The 16,234-nt window shown below is 37.7% G+C and overlaps 3 protein-coding genes across 3 annotated transcripts; all 3 read right to left on the bottom strand.

Moving 5' to 3' along the window:
• Positions 1–486: 486 nt before the first annotated feature.
• On the bottom strand, positions 487–3,264 carry LOC103453757 (small ribosomal subunit protein uS7). Its single transcript, XM_008393326.4, has 5 exons — positions 2,999–3,264; positions 2,448–2,547; positions 1,369–1,640; positions 915–1,118; positions 487–787 (listed from the first exon to the last, which is right to left on the bottom strand). Exons 2-5 carry the CDS (start codon positions 2,541–2,543, stop codon positions 733–735), a joined length of 627 nt encoding a protein of 208 aa, XP_008391548.1. The 5' UTR covers positions 2,544–2,547; positions 2,999–3,264; the 3' UTR covers positions 487–732.
• Positions 3,265–4,456: 1,192 nt separating this feature from the next.
• Positions 4,457–6,217, bottom strand: LOC103453756 (small ribosomal subunit protein uS7). Its single transcript, XM_008393325.4, has 5 exons — positions 6,055–6,217; positions 5,565–5,665; positions 5,147–5,418; positions 4,819–5,022; positions 4,457–4,668 (listed from the first exon to the last, which is right to left on the bottom strand). The coding sequence occupies exons 2-5, from the start codon at positions 5,658–5,660 to the stop codon at positions 4,614–4,616; spliced, it is 627 nt and encodes a 208-aa protein (XP_008391547.1). The 5' UTR covers positions 5,661–5,665; positions 6,055–6,217; the 3' UTR covers positions 4,457–4,613.
• Positions 6,218–7,171: 954 nt separating this feature from the next.
• On the bottom strand, positions 7,172–8,649 carry LOC103453755 (small ribosomal subunit protein eS28-like). Its single transcript, XM_008393324.4, has 2 exons — positions 8,509–8,649; positions 7,172–7,573 (listed from the first exon to the last, which is right to left on the bottom strand). Exon 2 carries the CDS (start codon positions 7,570–7,572, stop codon positions 7,375–7,377), a length of 198 nt encoding a protein of 65 aa, XP_008391546.1. The 5' UTR covers position 7,573; positions 8,509–8,649; the 3' UTR covers positions 7,172–7,374.
• Positions 8,650–16,234: the final 7,585 nt, after the last annotated feature.

Here is a 16,234-nt window from a genome sequence, read left to right as displayed (position 1 = left end):
CTCAAATTTAGGGTTTGTGCTAGAGACTTTCCCATTGAAGGTAATATTCGTTTAGGGTGCATGTCGACAAATGCAATTTCTTCTTGTGATTCTTTCCCGTGGAGTTTATTTTCCTTTCGCTTTACCTGTGTTTTCTTGTACTTTTGAAACCCAGGACGAATACTTCAGGCATTTTCTATGAAATCTTGTCCTCTTGAGCTTGCTCGGAAGCCAGGTTTACGATGAAATTTACAATCAATGAGGGGCATCGGTTATTCATTTTCAATTTTTAACACGTTACGTACAAAATCAAGTTGTGTTAATCACAAGACCTAAGAAAACTGGAAAAAAATCACCTTCTACCTCCGACACCGCCAACGCGGCCATCCTCCGAAAGGAAGATGGGAAGGTGGTAAGTGTACTTCCACCATGGCAGCCCTTCGAAAAGCATCAGGTGAGTCTCAAAGAAATGATGTCCTTGAGAGGTTTACCATTACAAGTGCAAAATTATTATCAAAATTTCAAAATGCATGTGTACCTTAAATGTAACACAATCTAAATAAAATTCAAATCAACCGCATCCAACGGTATAAAATTACACAACCCAAACTAAAGGATGACTGGTTTCATAACACAAATGACAAAGACATGTCTCACATTCGAGCTCAATCCGACAACTTCTACATAATGACGGAATAAACAAAACGCACACCGAATTCTCCTTACTAAATATAACATTTTTATTGCAACCTCTTAACGGTTGGCCTTGGCAACTCTTTCGATCTCATCCTTCTTCTTGATTGCATAACTGCACATAAAACACCACTAATCGTCAGCAAAGAAACAATGAATCAACAGGAACAACGTAACTTAAAAAACTCAGATAAAAGAGCTTTGGAGAAAATATGGTGCAATAGGCAAAATAAACGCACTACCTGTTAGATGAACCCTTGGCAGCATTAATAAGTTCATCAGCCAAACACTCGGCAATAGTTTTGACGTTCCTGAAAGCAGATTCACGAGCACCGGTGGTGAGGAGATAGATAGCCTGATTCACACGCCTCAAAGGTGAGATATCCACAGCCTGACGCCTAACAACTCCAGCAGATCCAATACGAGTTGCATCTTCACGTGGACCACTGATTGGCACAAAGAAGACATACAACATGAGGGAAAAAAAAAAAACAAGTTACATATAACCATACGGAATTGCACGAAGAAGAATGTTTATAACCATCGTAATCCCAACAGGTATAAAAATCAACATGTAATCAGGAAATGAATACTAAAGGGCACATGAGCATCCCCTCAAGCATCAAACATGTGACGAAGCAGAGGTCAACGCATATGATTGCTGTGAGAAAGATTTTAACATATATGTGAATGTACCTGTTAACGACAGCATCAACAATAACTTGGATTGGGTTCAGATCAGTTAGCAAATGGATAATTTCCATCGCGTGCCTAACAATCCTGACAGCCATGAGTTTCTTTCCATTGTTTCTGCCGTGCATCATGAGTGAGTTTGTAAGCCTCTCCACAATAGGGCACTGAGCTTTCCTGAATCGTTTGACCGAGTATCTCCCAGCAGTGTGAGGTACATAAGTTGCATGCTTGGAAGGTGCAACTCCAATGTAATCCGCCAGTGAAATGTCACTGACCTACATGTTAAAATTGTACATTATCATTTCACAAACATATGGGAAACAGTCCATACATTAGAAGATGCAAGAAGACAAAATTAACAAGTTTTTGTCAACACAATAATTTTCAACGTCTAAACCGAAAAAAAACTGAGGTGTAAATGCCAATCAACCAATAGAATCACTTAATAGCTGACTTTACATAAATGCTGAATTTACCAGTATAAATTTGAAATCACAGTAAAAACAGACTCAGCATAATCAGGACAACACAAAATACACGTCAACAAATGAGTGCAATAAACAATAATAATACTAACAATAAACTTTAGCCTACTTTGTAGACATACAGTAAATCTCACAAAAGACGGCCACAAGGAGGACACACAAATTTCTAAACATTTAGCAGAGCATATCTAATAGGTATATTGAAGTTGAGGCACAAATCAGTCATGTTACAGACAACTACTCAACAAGGAAATGAACACAAGTTGGCCTACAGTGAATCTAACACAATACGCCACAAGGAGGTCACACAGAATTCTAAACATTTAAAAGAGTAAATCCAATACATATATTGAGTTTATGGCACAAATCCGTCATGTCAACTACCCAACAAAGAAACGAACATAAAAGTTGCCTCCGTTGTTATCCAACCATCACATCAGTATACTCTCAAACAAAATCTGATAGCTCAAGCCTACCCACATTAAACCCCATCATATCCGTAAACCTACACGTCGAAGAAAACCTCATTTCATCGAAAATCATCACAGATATGAGAAAAATTATAATTAACTAAGTCGAATAATAAAATCCAGAAACCTGGACATCATCAAAGCTCCACTTGTTGAACAGCTTCACGTCATAGTGAGCCAGCGTTGGTTCGGCTACAGGAAGAGCTACAGCATCAGCAGCCATGGTTCTGTATAAACACAATTGAAGCTACAAACATTAGAGCATATTTGGTAATAGCTTCCGGTAAAACAAAGCTGCAAAGTATAATTCTGACAATCAAACTTCTCAAAAATTATCAGTATTTGACAGTGCCTGCCTCAAATGCTCCCAATATTGAACGAATTAAAAACAAATTATGGAACCCTAACCCATATGTTTCTACAAATCAAGTAATTTAAATGATTTAAATTAAAATGCCAACAAAAACAAAAGGGGAAAAAGGATATAAATTTGCAATTCACTAACTTAATCACCTTCGTACCCAAAAATTGTGATCTAAAATTTCAAACCTAATTCTAATTAACGGAATAGCTTAATTATAATTGAATCCAGTTTCACAGTAAGTAGCAGATGTTATGCGAAAGTTACGTCACCAACGACGGGAAGCGGCGGAGGTAGTGAGAGAGAAGAAGACTGACCCGGAGGTTGGATTTTTCGACGAGAGGGAGAGGTTGAGGAACACAAGACGACGGCGCCGCGGAGGGGTTGCTGAATCGCTGAAGGAAATGGCGCAGGGCGAGAGGTAGAGGGTATTTTAATCGGCTAGGGTTTTGGGTTTCGGGATTCGGGTTTCGGTTTCCGGACTCGAGTTGGGGTTTCGATTCGGGTCTAATTTACGGTCATTTGTTCTGAAATTACTAAAATGCTCATGTATGTGAGTGATACATGCTCCTTGAATTAAATGGTTTTGCAAAACTACGGGGACTAAAATTTATACAACAGAACCGCATGAAACAAAAGTAAAATTTGGCCTAATTTATTTATTTATTTATATTTTTTAAAGTGCCTATATTGAAAGTTTGAAACCCAATGTTTAAATAAATTTACTCAAATATTTTATGAATTTCCAATTTTTTATTTTGAGTTATGCTATCATATATTTGAATCATATTTTATAAATTATATGACGTAATTGTTGATAATTAAATTATTACTTGAGTGTTAATTAACGTGCTTATCTAAATTGCCTATTAACAAAAAGATAGTGATATTCACACACTAATTTTTACCTTCCTCAAACTCTTGTTAATTTTTTGCCATCAATCTTCTTCAATTCCGACTCGATGATAAAAAATTGTGAGGGATGAGTGAGAAGTAAAAATAACATTACTCTCAACAAAACCCTCTTTGTCAACCAAAAGAAAGTGAAAAGACAATCACAAAATAAAATCATAGGCAGTAATATAATTTCGCACAAATCAAATTTTGCTATTTTTTTAAAAGCCTCATCCACATGTGATCCCAACATATATTCAATACTAAAAAAAAAAAAAAAAAAAAAAAAAACCTCTCTCCCTCTCTCCTTCCCGGCATATGCTAATTTTTTATTGATGATGCGTAACATAGTTTACAAATATGATAAAAAAAAATGGTTAAACTAGCATTAATCTTTAATTCTTTAAGTCGAAAGGATTTGGTGAGTGAAAGAGAGTCCGAGCGGAGGAAGGTGGAAGGAGACTGGTGAGTGATAAAGAGTCCGAGCGGAGGCAGGTGGAAGGAGACTCTAAGATCCTCATCGATGCTATATTCGGTGGTGGATCCTTTGTCACTCGGCAGCTTCTCACTATTATCCATAGTGTGCAGAAGTCGGCGAGTAAATTATAATGCATATCGTTTTGTCATGACTTATCGAAAGCTAACTTAGTGGCGGATGCGTTAGCTTTTTGCGCCGTTCTTCTGTTGCTCCTGCGATATGGGGATCGCTCCTTGCCTGTTGGTTCTAGTTGCCTAGAGGGTCTCTGTGTAATTATGTTATTGTTTTGTCAAATTTCTGGGTTGGTTTTGCAACTTGGTTACCCAAGTTTTCATACGACTAATTCATTGGGTTATTTGGTTTTGAAACTCTACCACTCAAATGTAACATAATTCTAACAAAATTCAACTCAAGAACAAGAATAACTGAGATTTCCGTAACAAAACAAAGGACTGACAATTCTCATGCTCTACGGTAAATCCGACAACCTCAAAGTAATGAGTGAATAAACAAAATGCATACAAAACCCTCCTCGCTCCGTCAAAATTTCCGGCAGCTCCTTAACGGTTAGCCTTGGCAACTCTTTCGATCTCATCCTTCTTCTTGATTGCGTAACTGCACAGAAAGGACCGCCAATACTCAGAAATGGAACCAATGAATCAAGGGAAAGAAATGAAATCAGCAGAGATAAGAGTTGAGGGAGTAAATAGGGAGTAAATAACAAGTACAAGGCAAATATGTGCATATTGAACAAGACATCGGTACCTGTTAGAGGAACCCTTGGCAGCATTAATAAGTTCATCAGCCAAACACTCTGCAATAGTTTTGACGTTCCTGAAAGCAGACTCACGAGCACCGGTTGTGAGGAGATAGATAGCCTGATTCACACGTCTCAAAGGTGAGATATCCACAGCCTGACGCCTAACAACTCCAGCAGATCCAATGCGAGTTGCATCTTCACGTGGACCACTGATTGGCACGAAGAAGACATACAACATGAAAATTAAAAAAACGGTTTCACAAATATGAGAAATTACAAGCAACCATGTGTCGTTACTATGTGAAAGATATACGTATATTCATGTTCACGTACCTGTTAACAACGGCATCAACAATAACTTGGATTGGGTTCAGATCAGTTAGCAAATGAATAATTTCCATCGCGTGCCTAACAATCCTGACAGCCATGAGTTTCTTTCCGTTGTTTCTGCCGTGCATCATGAGTGAGTTAGTAAGCCTCTCCACAATAGGGCACTGAGCTTTCCTGAATCGTTTGACCGAGTATCTCCCAGCAGTGTGAGGTACATATGTTGCATGCTTGGAAGGTGCAACTCCAACGTAATCCGCCAGTGAAATGTCACTGACCTATATGTTGCAAATCACATAGCACAAATAGTAGATTTGAGTATAACAAATTCACTTTCGGTCCACTCTAAACATATACGATCAAGGAATTACAGTCCATATTTCGGATAACCAGAGTACAAAATTTAACAAAAAAATCCAGAAACCTGGACATCATCGAAGCTCCAGCGGTTGAACAGCTTCACGTCATAGTGCGCCTGCGTTGGTTCCAGCACAGGAGCAGCGACATCAGCAGCGGCCATGGTGTCTGTATAACCAGAATTCAAGCTACAAAAGTTAGAAAATCAATGCTCTAAGCCCTAGTTGATCACTGTTTGACAGTGCCGGCCTCAAATGGTCCGAATTTTGAACTAATTAATTGATTATGGAAGCTAAATACATTTATTCAACAAATCACGTATAAAAATTAGATAAATAAAACTAGCAAGAAAATTACTGAACCTTTAATCACATTAAGACCAAAATTTGTGACTCTTAATTTCTTATTACAATTGAAATCCGCAAGTAAACATTCAAGCCTAATTCTCAATAAACACGAAGCATTAAGAATAAAAAATTAACAAAAAATAAAAAGTAGCAGATGCAACGAGAACGACAAGCTATCGACGACAGGAAGTGAGAGAGGCGAGCACCGACCTGGAGGTTGGAGTTTCAGAAGACGGTGGGAGAGCTTGGAGAAAGCAAGAAAATGGCGCTGCGAGGGGTGTGCTGAATCGCTCGAGACGACGAGGGAGCGGCGCAGAAGAGAAGTGTTTATGTACTAGGGTTTGGGTTGGGTTTACTATTTTACCCTTTGTTATTGTATTATTTGTTTTTTTCACATCATCGGCTGATTTTCTATTAATTTATTTCCAAATTCTGTTTTGCTGAAGTTTTTTTTTTTTTTTTAATTATTAAAAAGTTTCAAACTGTCAGAACCTTGAGTTTGTCCCTTGCTTTGATAATATTTATCTTTTACGTATGCGAGAGCTTGTAAATTCAAATTTCGTGAATGATGATGCTTAATTTATTTTATGGTACAACGATATATTATACTAAGAGAAGAGAAAGTTTGACTAAATTATACAATAAGCAATCTAATTAGATATCGAATTCAACATCCACAAGATTTGAACTTAATACCTCTTACTTACAAATGAAGAGAAATACGATCAGATCGTAGTATTGAATGACAAATTCAATACCAATTTATTCTCTCCACTTCAAGAAGGCCTTTTTTTTGTTCGATTGTAAAACCATTGCCTTTAATCTTTATGTTTCCTATAAACCACTATATTATATCCAAAAAAGTTGAAGGATTTGCACTAAGCCACGTGGAGAAAATCAAAACTTTCATCCATACAGATTCAAATCTAAAACTTCTCGCCTATAAATGAATATTAATACAAATAGGGCGTAAGAACAGTGAAAAATACTCCTGAATTTTAAGGGGTAACTGATTATTGCCATACTTTTAAGAATGTTAATGACAAACATGAATTTAATCAATATTTTGACTCCCTTGTTGCTTGAATTGCTTTCTATTACAAAATTTAGGCTTCAAGTATGGACGAAGAAATTGCAAATTCTTAAAAATCGTTAAATTATCTTCCCTCCTAATCTCTCATCCCTTCCTATTTAAACAGTTACGATTAAACCACGTCAACATCTTGTATTGATTTTAAGACAACAGAATGACTAGCAATTAAGCAACACTCCTGGTAAATGGTAAGAAGGAAAGCAAACATTTGACATAGCAAGAAGGAACAGTCACTTGCTCAAACAAAACCTAGGATTTTTTCAGACAATTTAGTTTAGAAACATTCCATAACAAAATCTCATCACAAAAATAATGTCTGTAATGCTAGTAATTCCCAGGGCAACACAACAGCCATTCACCGACACAAAATAACTGTTGCTTGCAACGAACCTAAACTCAGACATAGGAGCATCGACAAACAAAACCATCTCTGATGATTACCGCAACCTTCTTGCCTCCCGCTCGGACTCGAGCAAGGTAAGGATATCCCCCTCCCTGACCGGTCCCTTGACATTCCTCATGATGAAACGGTTCTGGTCATCCAGAAACTTGACTCTCACTTGAGTCACCTGCCCACGAGATCCAGTCCGTCCCATAACCTTGATCACAATAGCATGCTTGATCGTGTTTTCCATTCTTCACAGAAGACAAAATAGAAAAGAAAATTTCAGAAAACACAAATCGTCAATTTACTTCAAACCCTACAATCTAGTAACCCGAGATAGCTGAATTGTACGAGAACTATTTGAATACAAAACACATGCAAAAAGACAGCAGCTAAAGGAAAGCAACAATGCAAAATTATGCCTCTTGATTAGGGAGATCAACAATTTATCTTAGTTTGTAAAGCAAGAAACAGAACAAATCAACTGGTACAACTACCAAAGAGGTAAAAAGGAAAGCGAAACCCCGCCAGTATTAGAAAGCGTTACAAAACACAGCAAGAAAACTCAGTAGGGATAACAAATTCATGGCATTTGGTAAGAGCTGCCACTAAGAACCAGCTACAAAGTAACATTCCGATGATGGAACATCGAAAGGAATATATATTAAGTTATTAACATTTATACAAAGCGTTACAATTAGCGTAAAAAACACAAGTTAAAATTCAAGAACCACCAGAAAAAGGAGCAATAAAAATTAAATGGGCACCCAAAACTAGTGGTATTTGGTAGATCCCATTAAGAACAGAGCTGCAAAGTAAACTTTCTGATGATCGAACTTCCCCCGGTAATATTAAAACCAGTAAATCAGATTACAGAAAAAAATATCACTATTTAACATTGCCTCAAATATTGCGATGATAAAAATATATATAAATCGATTAAAGGAACCAAATCCAACCATATTTTTCTACAAATAAACAAAAATTAGATAAATAAAATTAGCAGAATATATGAAAAGAACGAAAAAAAGATATAAATCAGTAACTTAATCAGCTTAAACAAAAAATTGTGAACTAATAATTCAAACCAAATTCTAATTATAAGAATAACATAAACGAAGAACAAAGAACAAAACATAAAACGCGATAGCAGATGCAGTGAGAGAGATAAGATATGAACACTGACCTACTGGTTGGAGTTTCAGAAGATACTGCGAGAGCTTGGAGAAGAAGAAGAAACAGCGTCGCAGAAGGGCGTGCTGAATCGCAAGAGACGAGGGAACGGCGCAGTGCAAAAGGTGGGAAGAGAGGAAATATAATTTAGTCGACTAGGGTTCGGGTTAGGTTTACTGTTTTACCCTTCTAATTCTATTAATTTCACGTCCACCGATTATTCAAAGTTCGCAGGGCCGGTACGACGTCGTTTTTATGCATTCTTCATATCACGCCTCTTTTGCCCTGTTAAACCCCACCTCTCGTGTATTTATCAAATATAGTAAAAAATTAAGGAAAAATAATGAAAAGAGTTTAAAAATTTTGAATTTTAACGATAACGATAAAATAGAGGGTAAGGTAAATAGTACCAGGATTGACTTTTTAGTGTAAAAATGTGATTTTTCGTTAAAGTAAATAGTACCAGAAGCTTTTCATTAAAGCTCCTAAAAAATTAACCTTTAATTTCAAAAATGTCACTTTTTATAAATATTTCAAGGGTAAAAGACTGTTTACTACCCTCATGTTTTGTGGTTTTCAACATTTAGTACATCAAGTTTTTTTCGTCTCAGATTCATACCTAAAGTGTAAATTTTGGGACAGTCTCATACATCTGTTAATCAAATTATTAAATTTACAGTTAATTGTGACGTGGCACCATGACTGGGCGCCACGTATTATCCACGTTTTTTTTTCGTTTTTTTTTCTTTTTTTTTCTGTTCTTCTTTCTTCTTTTCTTTTTTCTTCTGCAATTTTTTTTTTCTTCCTCCTTCTCCTTCTTCCTTCCTCCTTCCTCCTTCTTCCTTCCCCTTCTTCTCCTTCTTCCTTCTTCTTCCTTCTCCTTCTCCTTCTTCTTCTTCCTCCGAATCTGGGGAAGTTTTTTTTTTTTTTTTTCTTCTTCCTCCTTTTTCCTCATTCTTCTTCTTTCTTCTTCTTCTTCTTCTTCTTTCTTCTTCTTCTTCTTCTTCTTTTTCTTCCTCCGACTGCAACCTTTTTTTTTTCTTCCTCCTTCTTCCTTCCCCTTCTTCTCTTTCTTCCTTTTTCTTCTTCTTCTTCTTCCTCAAATCTGGGGAAGATGAAGGTTGTTTTTTTTTTTTTTTTTTTTGAGGAAGATGAAGAAGAAGGAAGAAGGAAGAAGGAAGAAGGAAGAAGGAAGAAGGAAGAAGGAGAAGAAGGGGAAGGAAGAAGGAGGAAGGAAGAAGGAAGAAGAAGGAGGGAGAAGGAGGAAGAAGAAGAAGGAAAAAAAAAAGTTGCAGTCAGAGGAAGAAGAAGAAAAAGGAAGAAAAAGGAGGAAGGAGGAGGAAGAAGAAGAAGGGGGGGGAAGAAGAAGAAGAAGGAGAAGAAGGAGAAGAAGGAGAAGAAGGAGGAAGAAGGAGGAAGAAAAAAAAAAACCTTCATCTTCCCTAGACTCGGAGGAAGAAGGAAGAAGAAGGAAGAAGGAGAAGAAGGGGAAGGAAGAAGAAGGAAGGAAGAAGGAGAAGGAGGAAGAAAAAAAAAGTTGCAGAAGAAGGAAGAAGAAGAAAGAAAAAAAAAACGTGGATGACATGTGACGCCCAATCATGGCGCCACGTCATAATTAACGGCAGATTTAACAGTTTGACCAACAGATGTATAAGATTGTCCCAAAATTTACACTTTAGGTATGAATCTGAGACGAAAAAAACTTGATGTACTAAATGTTGAAAACCACAAAACATGAGGGTGTAAACAGTCTTTTACCCATATTTCAAATATATCTAAAATTCCACCTAAATAGACACAAATACCCTCAAATTTAACAATCAAATAAATAAAAGGTTTTTTAGCCAAAATGATTCGTGACATTGACATAATTCCTTAATTTGATCCTTAATAATTAATAATAATCAATAGTAGTGTTCTTGAATTTGTTTATCATGAATCATTTTAGTCTTTCTTTGAATTTTTCCATCATAATCATTTTAGTTTTTTTGTGAAAAATCTGTCAATTGCTCTATTAGTGTGTGTTGGGGGTAAAAAACAAAAAAAAGGTTCCTCAATACAACGAAAGTGGAGATGATGGTGGCAATTAAAATCCACGGTGAAGATTAACCAAGAAAATCTACACCATTCTTTTTTTTTAAACAAATAAAAAAATGAATTAAATTAGAAAAATAAGAGCCATGTTGCTGGAACATATGAGGAGTTGCCTATTTCCTCCAACGTGCAAAAGGAAGTTAGTGAAAAACTACTCATTTTCTCACCCCCCCCCCCCCCCCCCCCCACTTTTCCTTGTCACCCTAAGTCTATAAAAGGGGAGATCGACATAAAAGCACAAGGAAAAACCAACAAAAAGGGCAGAGATGGGTACAGAGGGGTTCACGACAAAAGAAAATAGGGAAAGCAAGGAAGACACGACAAAGGGAGCAAAAATATTAGGTATGAATTTATTGTTTATATTTTGTTCTTTGTCTTGGTGTTGGTTCAGTTTTTTGCAAAGGAAAAGAAAGAAGACTTGGCTCTTCTTATTTTCACCTAAGCAAAGAAAATGGTGAAACTTCCACCATCATGGCCATCAGAAGGATAAACCTCATATTTCCACTTCAAATTTCCAAGGCTACACAGCTCCTCTCTTGGATCCTCCACCAAAGCCCACGCATATAGCAGAACTACGAAACTCTCCTATTTCCCTGTTCATATCCTCATGCGACGTCTCCCGATCTACGAACACGGCGACTGCGGTAATCACTACCGTCGATGCTAACCTCCCCAAGGACGACGGAACCAGCCTCCACCACGCCTGTGAAGGGTTCAGCTGTGACACATCCACCGTCATCAACAAGCTTCGCACCTACAGAAACGAAGATGATGGAAACCACTTCCTAAGAAGCAAAAATAACTTTTTTTCCTCACTACCGAGCCTTCTCCGGATCAAGATCAAAGCCCACGTGCAGCCGTCAAACACCACCACTTCAACAACACCAACGACCACAACAACCACACCGTTCTCCGATCCGCAAGCCCAGGAACCGCAGCATGTTCTCAAGGTGGTCACTGATAGAGTCCTCCAAGCTTCCACCGAGCTTTCGCTGCCATGAATTTCTAAGTGGTTTAGACCACTCAACGAAGTTCGAGAGGATGTTCCACGGCTAGACGTCCGCCATCATTGCTGGCTCCTTGAATTTCCAAGGATTGATCGATGCTCCTCATCGTCCATACTCCATCCCGAGAAGGAAGACACGTGCAGTCATCCGTTTTCACCACAACCAAACTCCCACAAATAGCACGAGTCTAAAGAAAGCAAAAGCTGAAAGCAACGGAGATGCAACAGTCTCGTGTAGAGTAACACCGCAGCTGCCAAACAGCGATGACAACAACATTCCTCTACTATTGCAGCGAAGAACGGTATGCTCCTTCCTTGGTGACAAGTCCTGGAGAAAGCCCAGCAACTACGAGTTCTTTACAAATATCAGAAAAAAGAGTCATCCTGCCCTTTTGTTTTAAGTACACACTTGGGGAAAGAAACCACCGAATCTGATGACTACAGCAAATGAAAGGAGGGCGACTTCTACTCACCGTCGTTCATTTATTTTCTTCTCATGCAAATATGGGAAGTGAAAAAGTAATGAAGATGAACAAAGCAATCTCCATTGCGGTTTTAAGGACCATAACCGCTGGGTTATTGTATGCCTTTCGTAAAGAACCCACTAAAATGGGTGTTGCAACAAGCTTCGGTGGTGAAATCAAAAAAGAAAATGATGACTTCCTACAATTAGGAAGGTCCCATCAAAAGCATATTTAAAATGATGTTCCTATAAGGTTCCAATCCTATAAAAAGGCTATTTAAACATGGCCCCACAAAGAAATAAGACAAAATCCTCTGAAATGAAGATGTAATTGCTGCTTCTATGTCTTCTGTCTAAGAAATAAAAGAAGGATGGATGAACCTCCATGATACACACATGGGCTTTATGAATATGGCCTCCATCAAGTTGAAATTATTCATGAAGCCTGAAATGCGGAGACAAAAGATACGACACTAAGCAAAGGTCAAATGCCAAAATATTAGTGGATTAATTCACTTAGGCTGCCTCAAATGGCACAAAGCCACATCGAATGTCAAAGGGCACGAAACTGCATCAAAGCCCAAATGGCACAAAGCCACTACAAATGGCACGAAGTCGATACAAATGGCACGAAGCCGCGACAAGTCTCAAATGGCACGAAGCCACATCAAATATCAAATGGCACAAAGCCACGACAAGTCTCAAATGACACGAAGTCACGTCAAATATCAAATGGCATAAAGCCACGTCAAATTTCAAATGGCACAAAGCCACATCAAGTCACAAATGGCACAAAGCCTCGTCCTGCTCCAATGGTTCAAAGTCCTCGCCCGCACGAGCTAAAACTGCATAAGGCATCAAAAGCTCCAAATGACTCAAAGTCCTCGCCTGCAAGAGCCTAAACAGCACAAGGCATCAAACCCCAACAAATACAAAAAGAACTACGAGCGACTTATCCCTCAACGATGGTAGGTAGGCAATCTAGGGCTCGACCTAGGTGCAGTCGCAAAATCAAATAAACACCCAAATCCCCAAGTTACGATTTATTCATACTGGAATTAAAGGGTTTTTCCTTTTTAACGAATGATTGTAATTAGTCTAGAATTGGTCGAACTCAAATTAATAAAACCTTCTTCAAAAAAATGAACAAGGGTGAAATTGTGTCGAGTGAATTATTTGTTTACATGTTGTGTACAATTTTTTGCTCAACAATGTGAAAATGTGGCACCACGTGGATATCACAAATACAATCATATAACGACATGTGGATTAACTTTAAAAACTATTTTTATATTTAAAACTAAAAATGATATTAGTAAGAAAAAAGGCGTTTAAGGCATGATTGAAATTCTACTGCTCCCACTTGTAGTAACCGTGGTGACGCTCAATGTCGGTGATGAAGGGGTCGAAGTGGATAGGGTTGTGGTGGTGGAGTGTAGAAGCGAAGGTGATGTTGGACCGGAGCTTGAGGCGACAGTAGCTAAAAAGCCTTTAATTTATTTAATTGTAAAATTTGAGGGTATTTGTGTTTATTTAAGTGAAATTTTGGATATATTTGAAAGTTTTTATAAAAAGTGACATTTTTAAAATTAAGAGTTAATTTTTTGCTATATTTGATCAATACTCCTCCCCTGGGCTCTCTTTCCAAAATGAAGCACTCTCGCCTGACCTCGTTGTTCAATTTGTACTGGACAAAGACGAATCCCTGGCCTTACAAAGAGTCCTCGAGAGGCACACTGAACGACCTCTACAATTTGATTTCTCGCTCCGGACATCCGACGCTCCTCGTTACGTCGATTCTCGACGACTCGGTGACATTGGATTACCAATGGATTGAAATTATGCTAATTGTAGTAATATAATTGTTTTCCTAACATCATTTGAATGCATAACGAGTTTAACTCTTATATGTGTGTATATATGTATTCATAAAAGGATCCTTGAAGAGGAATGGGAAAGTGACCTCGTATTGACTATTTTGTGGCCAGGTATTGATCATACTGTGATTGTTTATAGTTCAGTGTCTTTGTCATGTTTTGGCCCCAAACTATAGCTTTATGGTTAATAAATTAGGGTTGTCATTCAGGTTACTACTTAATTAAACAAATATTGAACTCGGTGAAACTGAACTATCAATAGATTAAAATTGTGCTAATAGGGTAGCTTAATTGTGTTCCTATCAGAGTTTGAATGCATATAGACCTATCGGGGATCCCGCTATTGGAACATGATAGGATTGTACCCTTTTATCGACCATTTCGAGGCCATGCATTGACCATGTAGTGGCCATTTAAATTCAATGTTTTTGCCCTTTTTGGCCCTACTCTGTGGGTCGCTATATTGTCAAATACATGGTTGCGAGATGGCTCAAATGAGGGTACTGTTCTATCTCGCTCCAAGAATGGTGAGGGATCCCTCTTAGAAGAAGCTCATATTTGTTTAGACTGTTAATTCTGATAGCCATGATTAGAATTCAAAATAAGACCAGCCAAGTAGTCAAGCTTTCCATCTTTTTCATCTTCTTGATACTTAGATTTCTAGCAACCCTGCTTCTGAAAGTATGCTTTCGTTCATTTGTTCTCAGATATCAATGTGGATGACTAACATAAGCTACTTTCGGCTTATGAGCTCTGATGTTGTTAACCGACTCGAATTGATTGCAAACATTCATGGAATAGAACAAGTTGAGGATTATTTTAACAACATTCCAAAACAATTGAAAACTCTCGAGGTTTACTGTGCTCTACTGAACGGCTTTGCTTATCCAAAACAATGTCCCTCTCTTCCATTTCACTTATTAGAACATTAAATTTGTCAGTGTTTCCAGTCTGATAATACAAATTGAGCAAAATGTTGTAGGACTCCTACAACATTTTGCTCAATCCTACAACATTTTGCTCAATTTGTATTATCAGACTGGAAACACTGACAAATTCAATGTTCTAATAAGTGAAATGGAAGAGAGGGAATCCTACAACATTTTGCTCAATTTGTATTATCAGACTGGACAAATTCAATGTTCTAATAAGTGAAATGGAAAAGAGGGACATTGTTGTGACAAATACACATAGTATCCAACGCAATGCATGTGCAGCTGCTTCTGATCTTGAGGGAATTGACAAGGTTATGGCAGAGTGGGAATCCAATCCCGTGGTTCCTATGGGTTGGGATTAGATCTATAAACAAGTCGGGTTTATCGGATTTGGATCGGGTTCAATTCGACTCGTTAAGTTAATGGGTCATCCGAACCTGATCCGTTAAGCTAACGGATCACCCGAACCCAACCCGTTAAGCTAACGGGTCACCTATTTCATCCGTTAATAATAATAATAATTATTTTTTGCATAGAGTTTATTTTTTGTTGTTAAGACTTTACTAAAATTACTAAAATATCCTTAACTAATGAGTGCTAACGGATCCAACTGGTTGACTCAAAGTGACCCGTTATTTAACGGGTTCACTCGTTAGCGACCCAACCCGTTAAACATCCGTCCAAATACTAATATTAACGGGTCGGGTCGGGTTAATGGGTTGGGTCCAAAATGCCAGGTCTAGTTGGGATTGTTATGTCAATGGAGCAAATGGTTATACGAAAGCACAAAATGTGAATAAGGCATTGGCAATGCTAGTGAAGGTTGAGAAACTGATAACCAAGTTCTAAAAGACAGGGGAGCGTATGTTGGATAAATATCAACAATCAATGATAAATTTATATATGCTATTAAATAATAAATGCAAAAAAATAATCTAACAGAGTATGAACAAAACGAAATAATATTAAACAGACGAACTGAAGATCGAGGCTTGGGTACTGTAATGTTCTTGAAACAAAAACAGAATTTCGTCCTTAGTCTGTACTTGTAATTCAATGGACGTCTGCTTCACCAGGATTCAACGATATAAGTCGAGATTTCAGCACCGGAAAACTAGACTTTTGGTGAATATCTTTGTGGTTTTCTCAGTAAGAAGTTTTGGGATTGTAGAAGGAGAATTTGTTTTTTCTGTGTTCTAAATGTCATGCAGATGGATGTATATAAGTGTAATAACCTCGATCTTGAAGATTGGCGACATTGAAAGTGATGAGAAGATCTATGACGAATGGGAATCGTAGAATTTTACTCCAGATATTTGTATCCCAAATTTTTTGATCAATGCTTATACTGGAAAGGGCCTAGT

This window comes from Malus domestica, chromosome 14 (genome assembly GCF_042453785.1).
Source record: "Malus domestica chromosome 14, GDT2T_hap1".
Lineage (NCBI taxonomy): Eukaryota > Viridiplantae > Streptophyta > Magnoliopsida > Rosales > Rosaceae > Malus > Malus domestica.
This window is presented reverse-complemented; position numbering and strand designations above follow the sequence as displayed.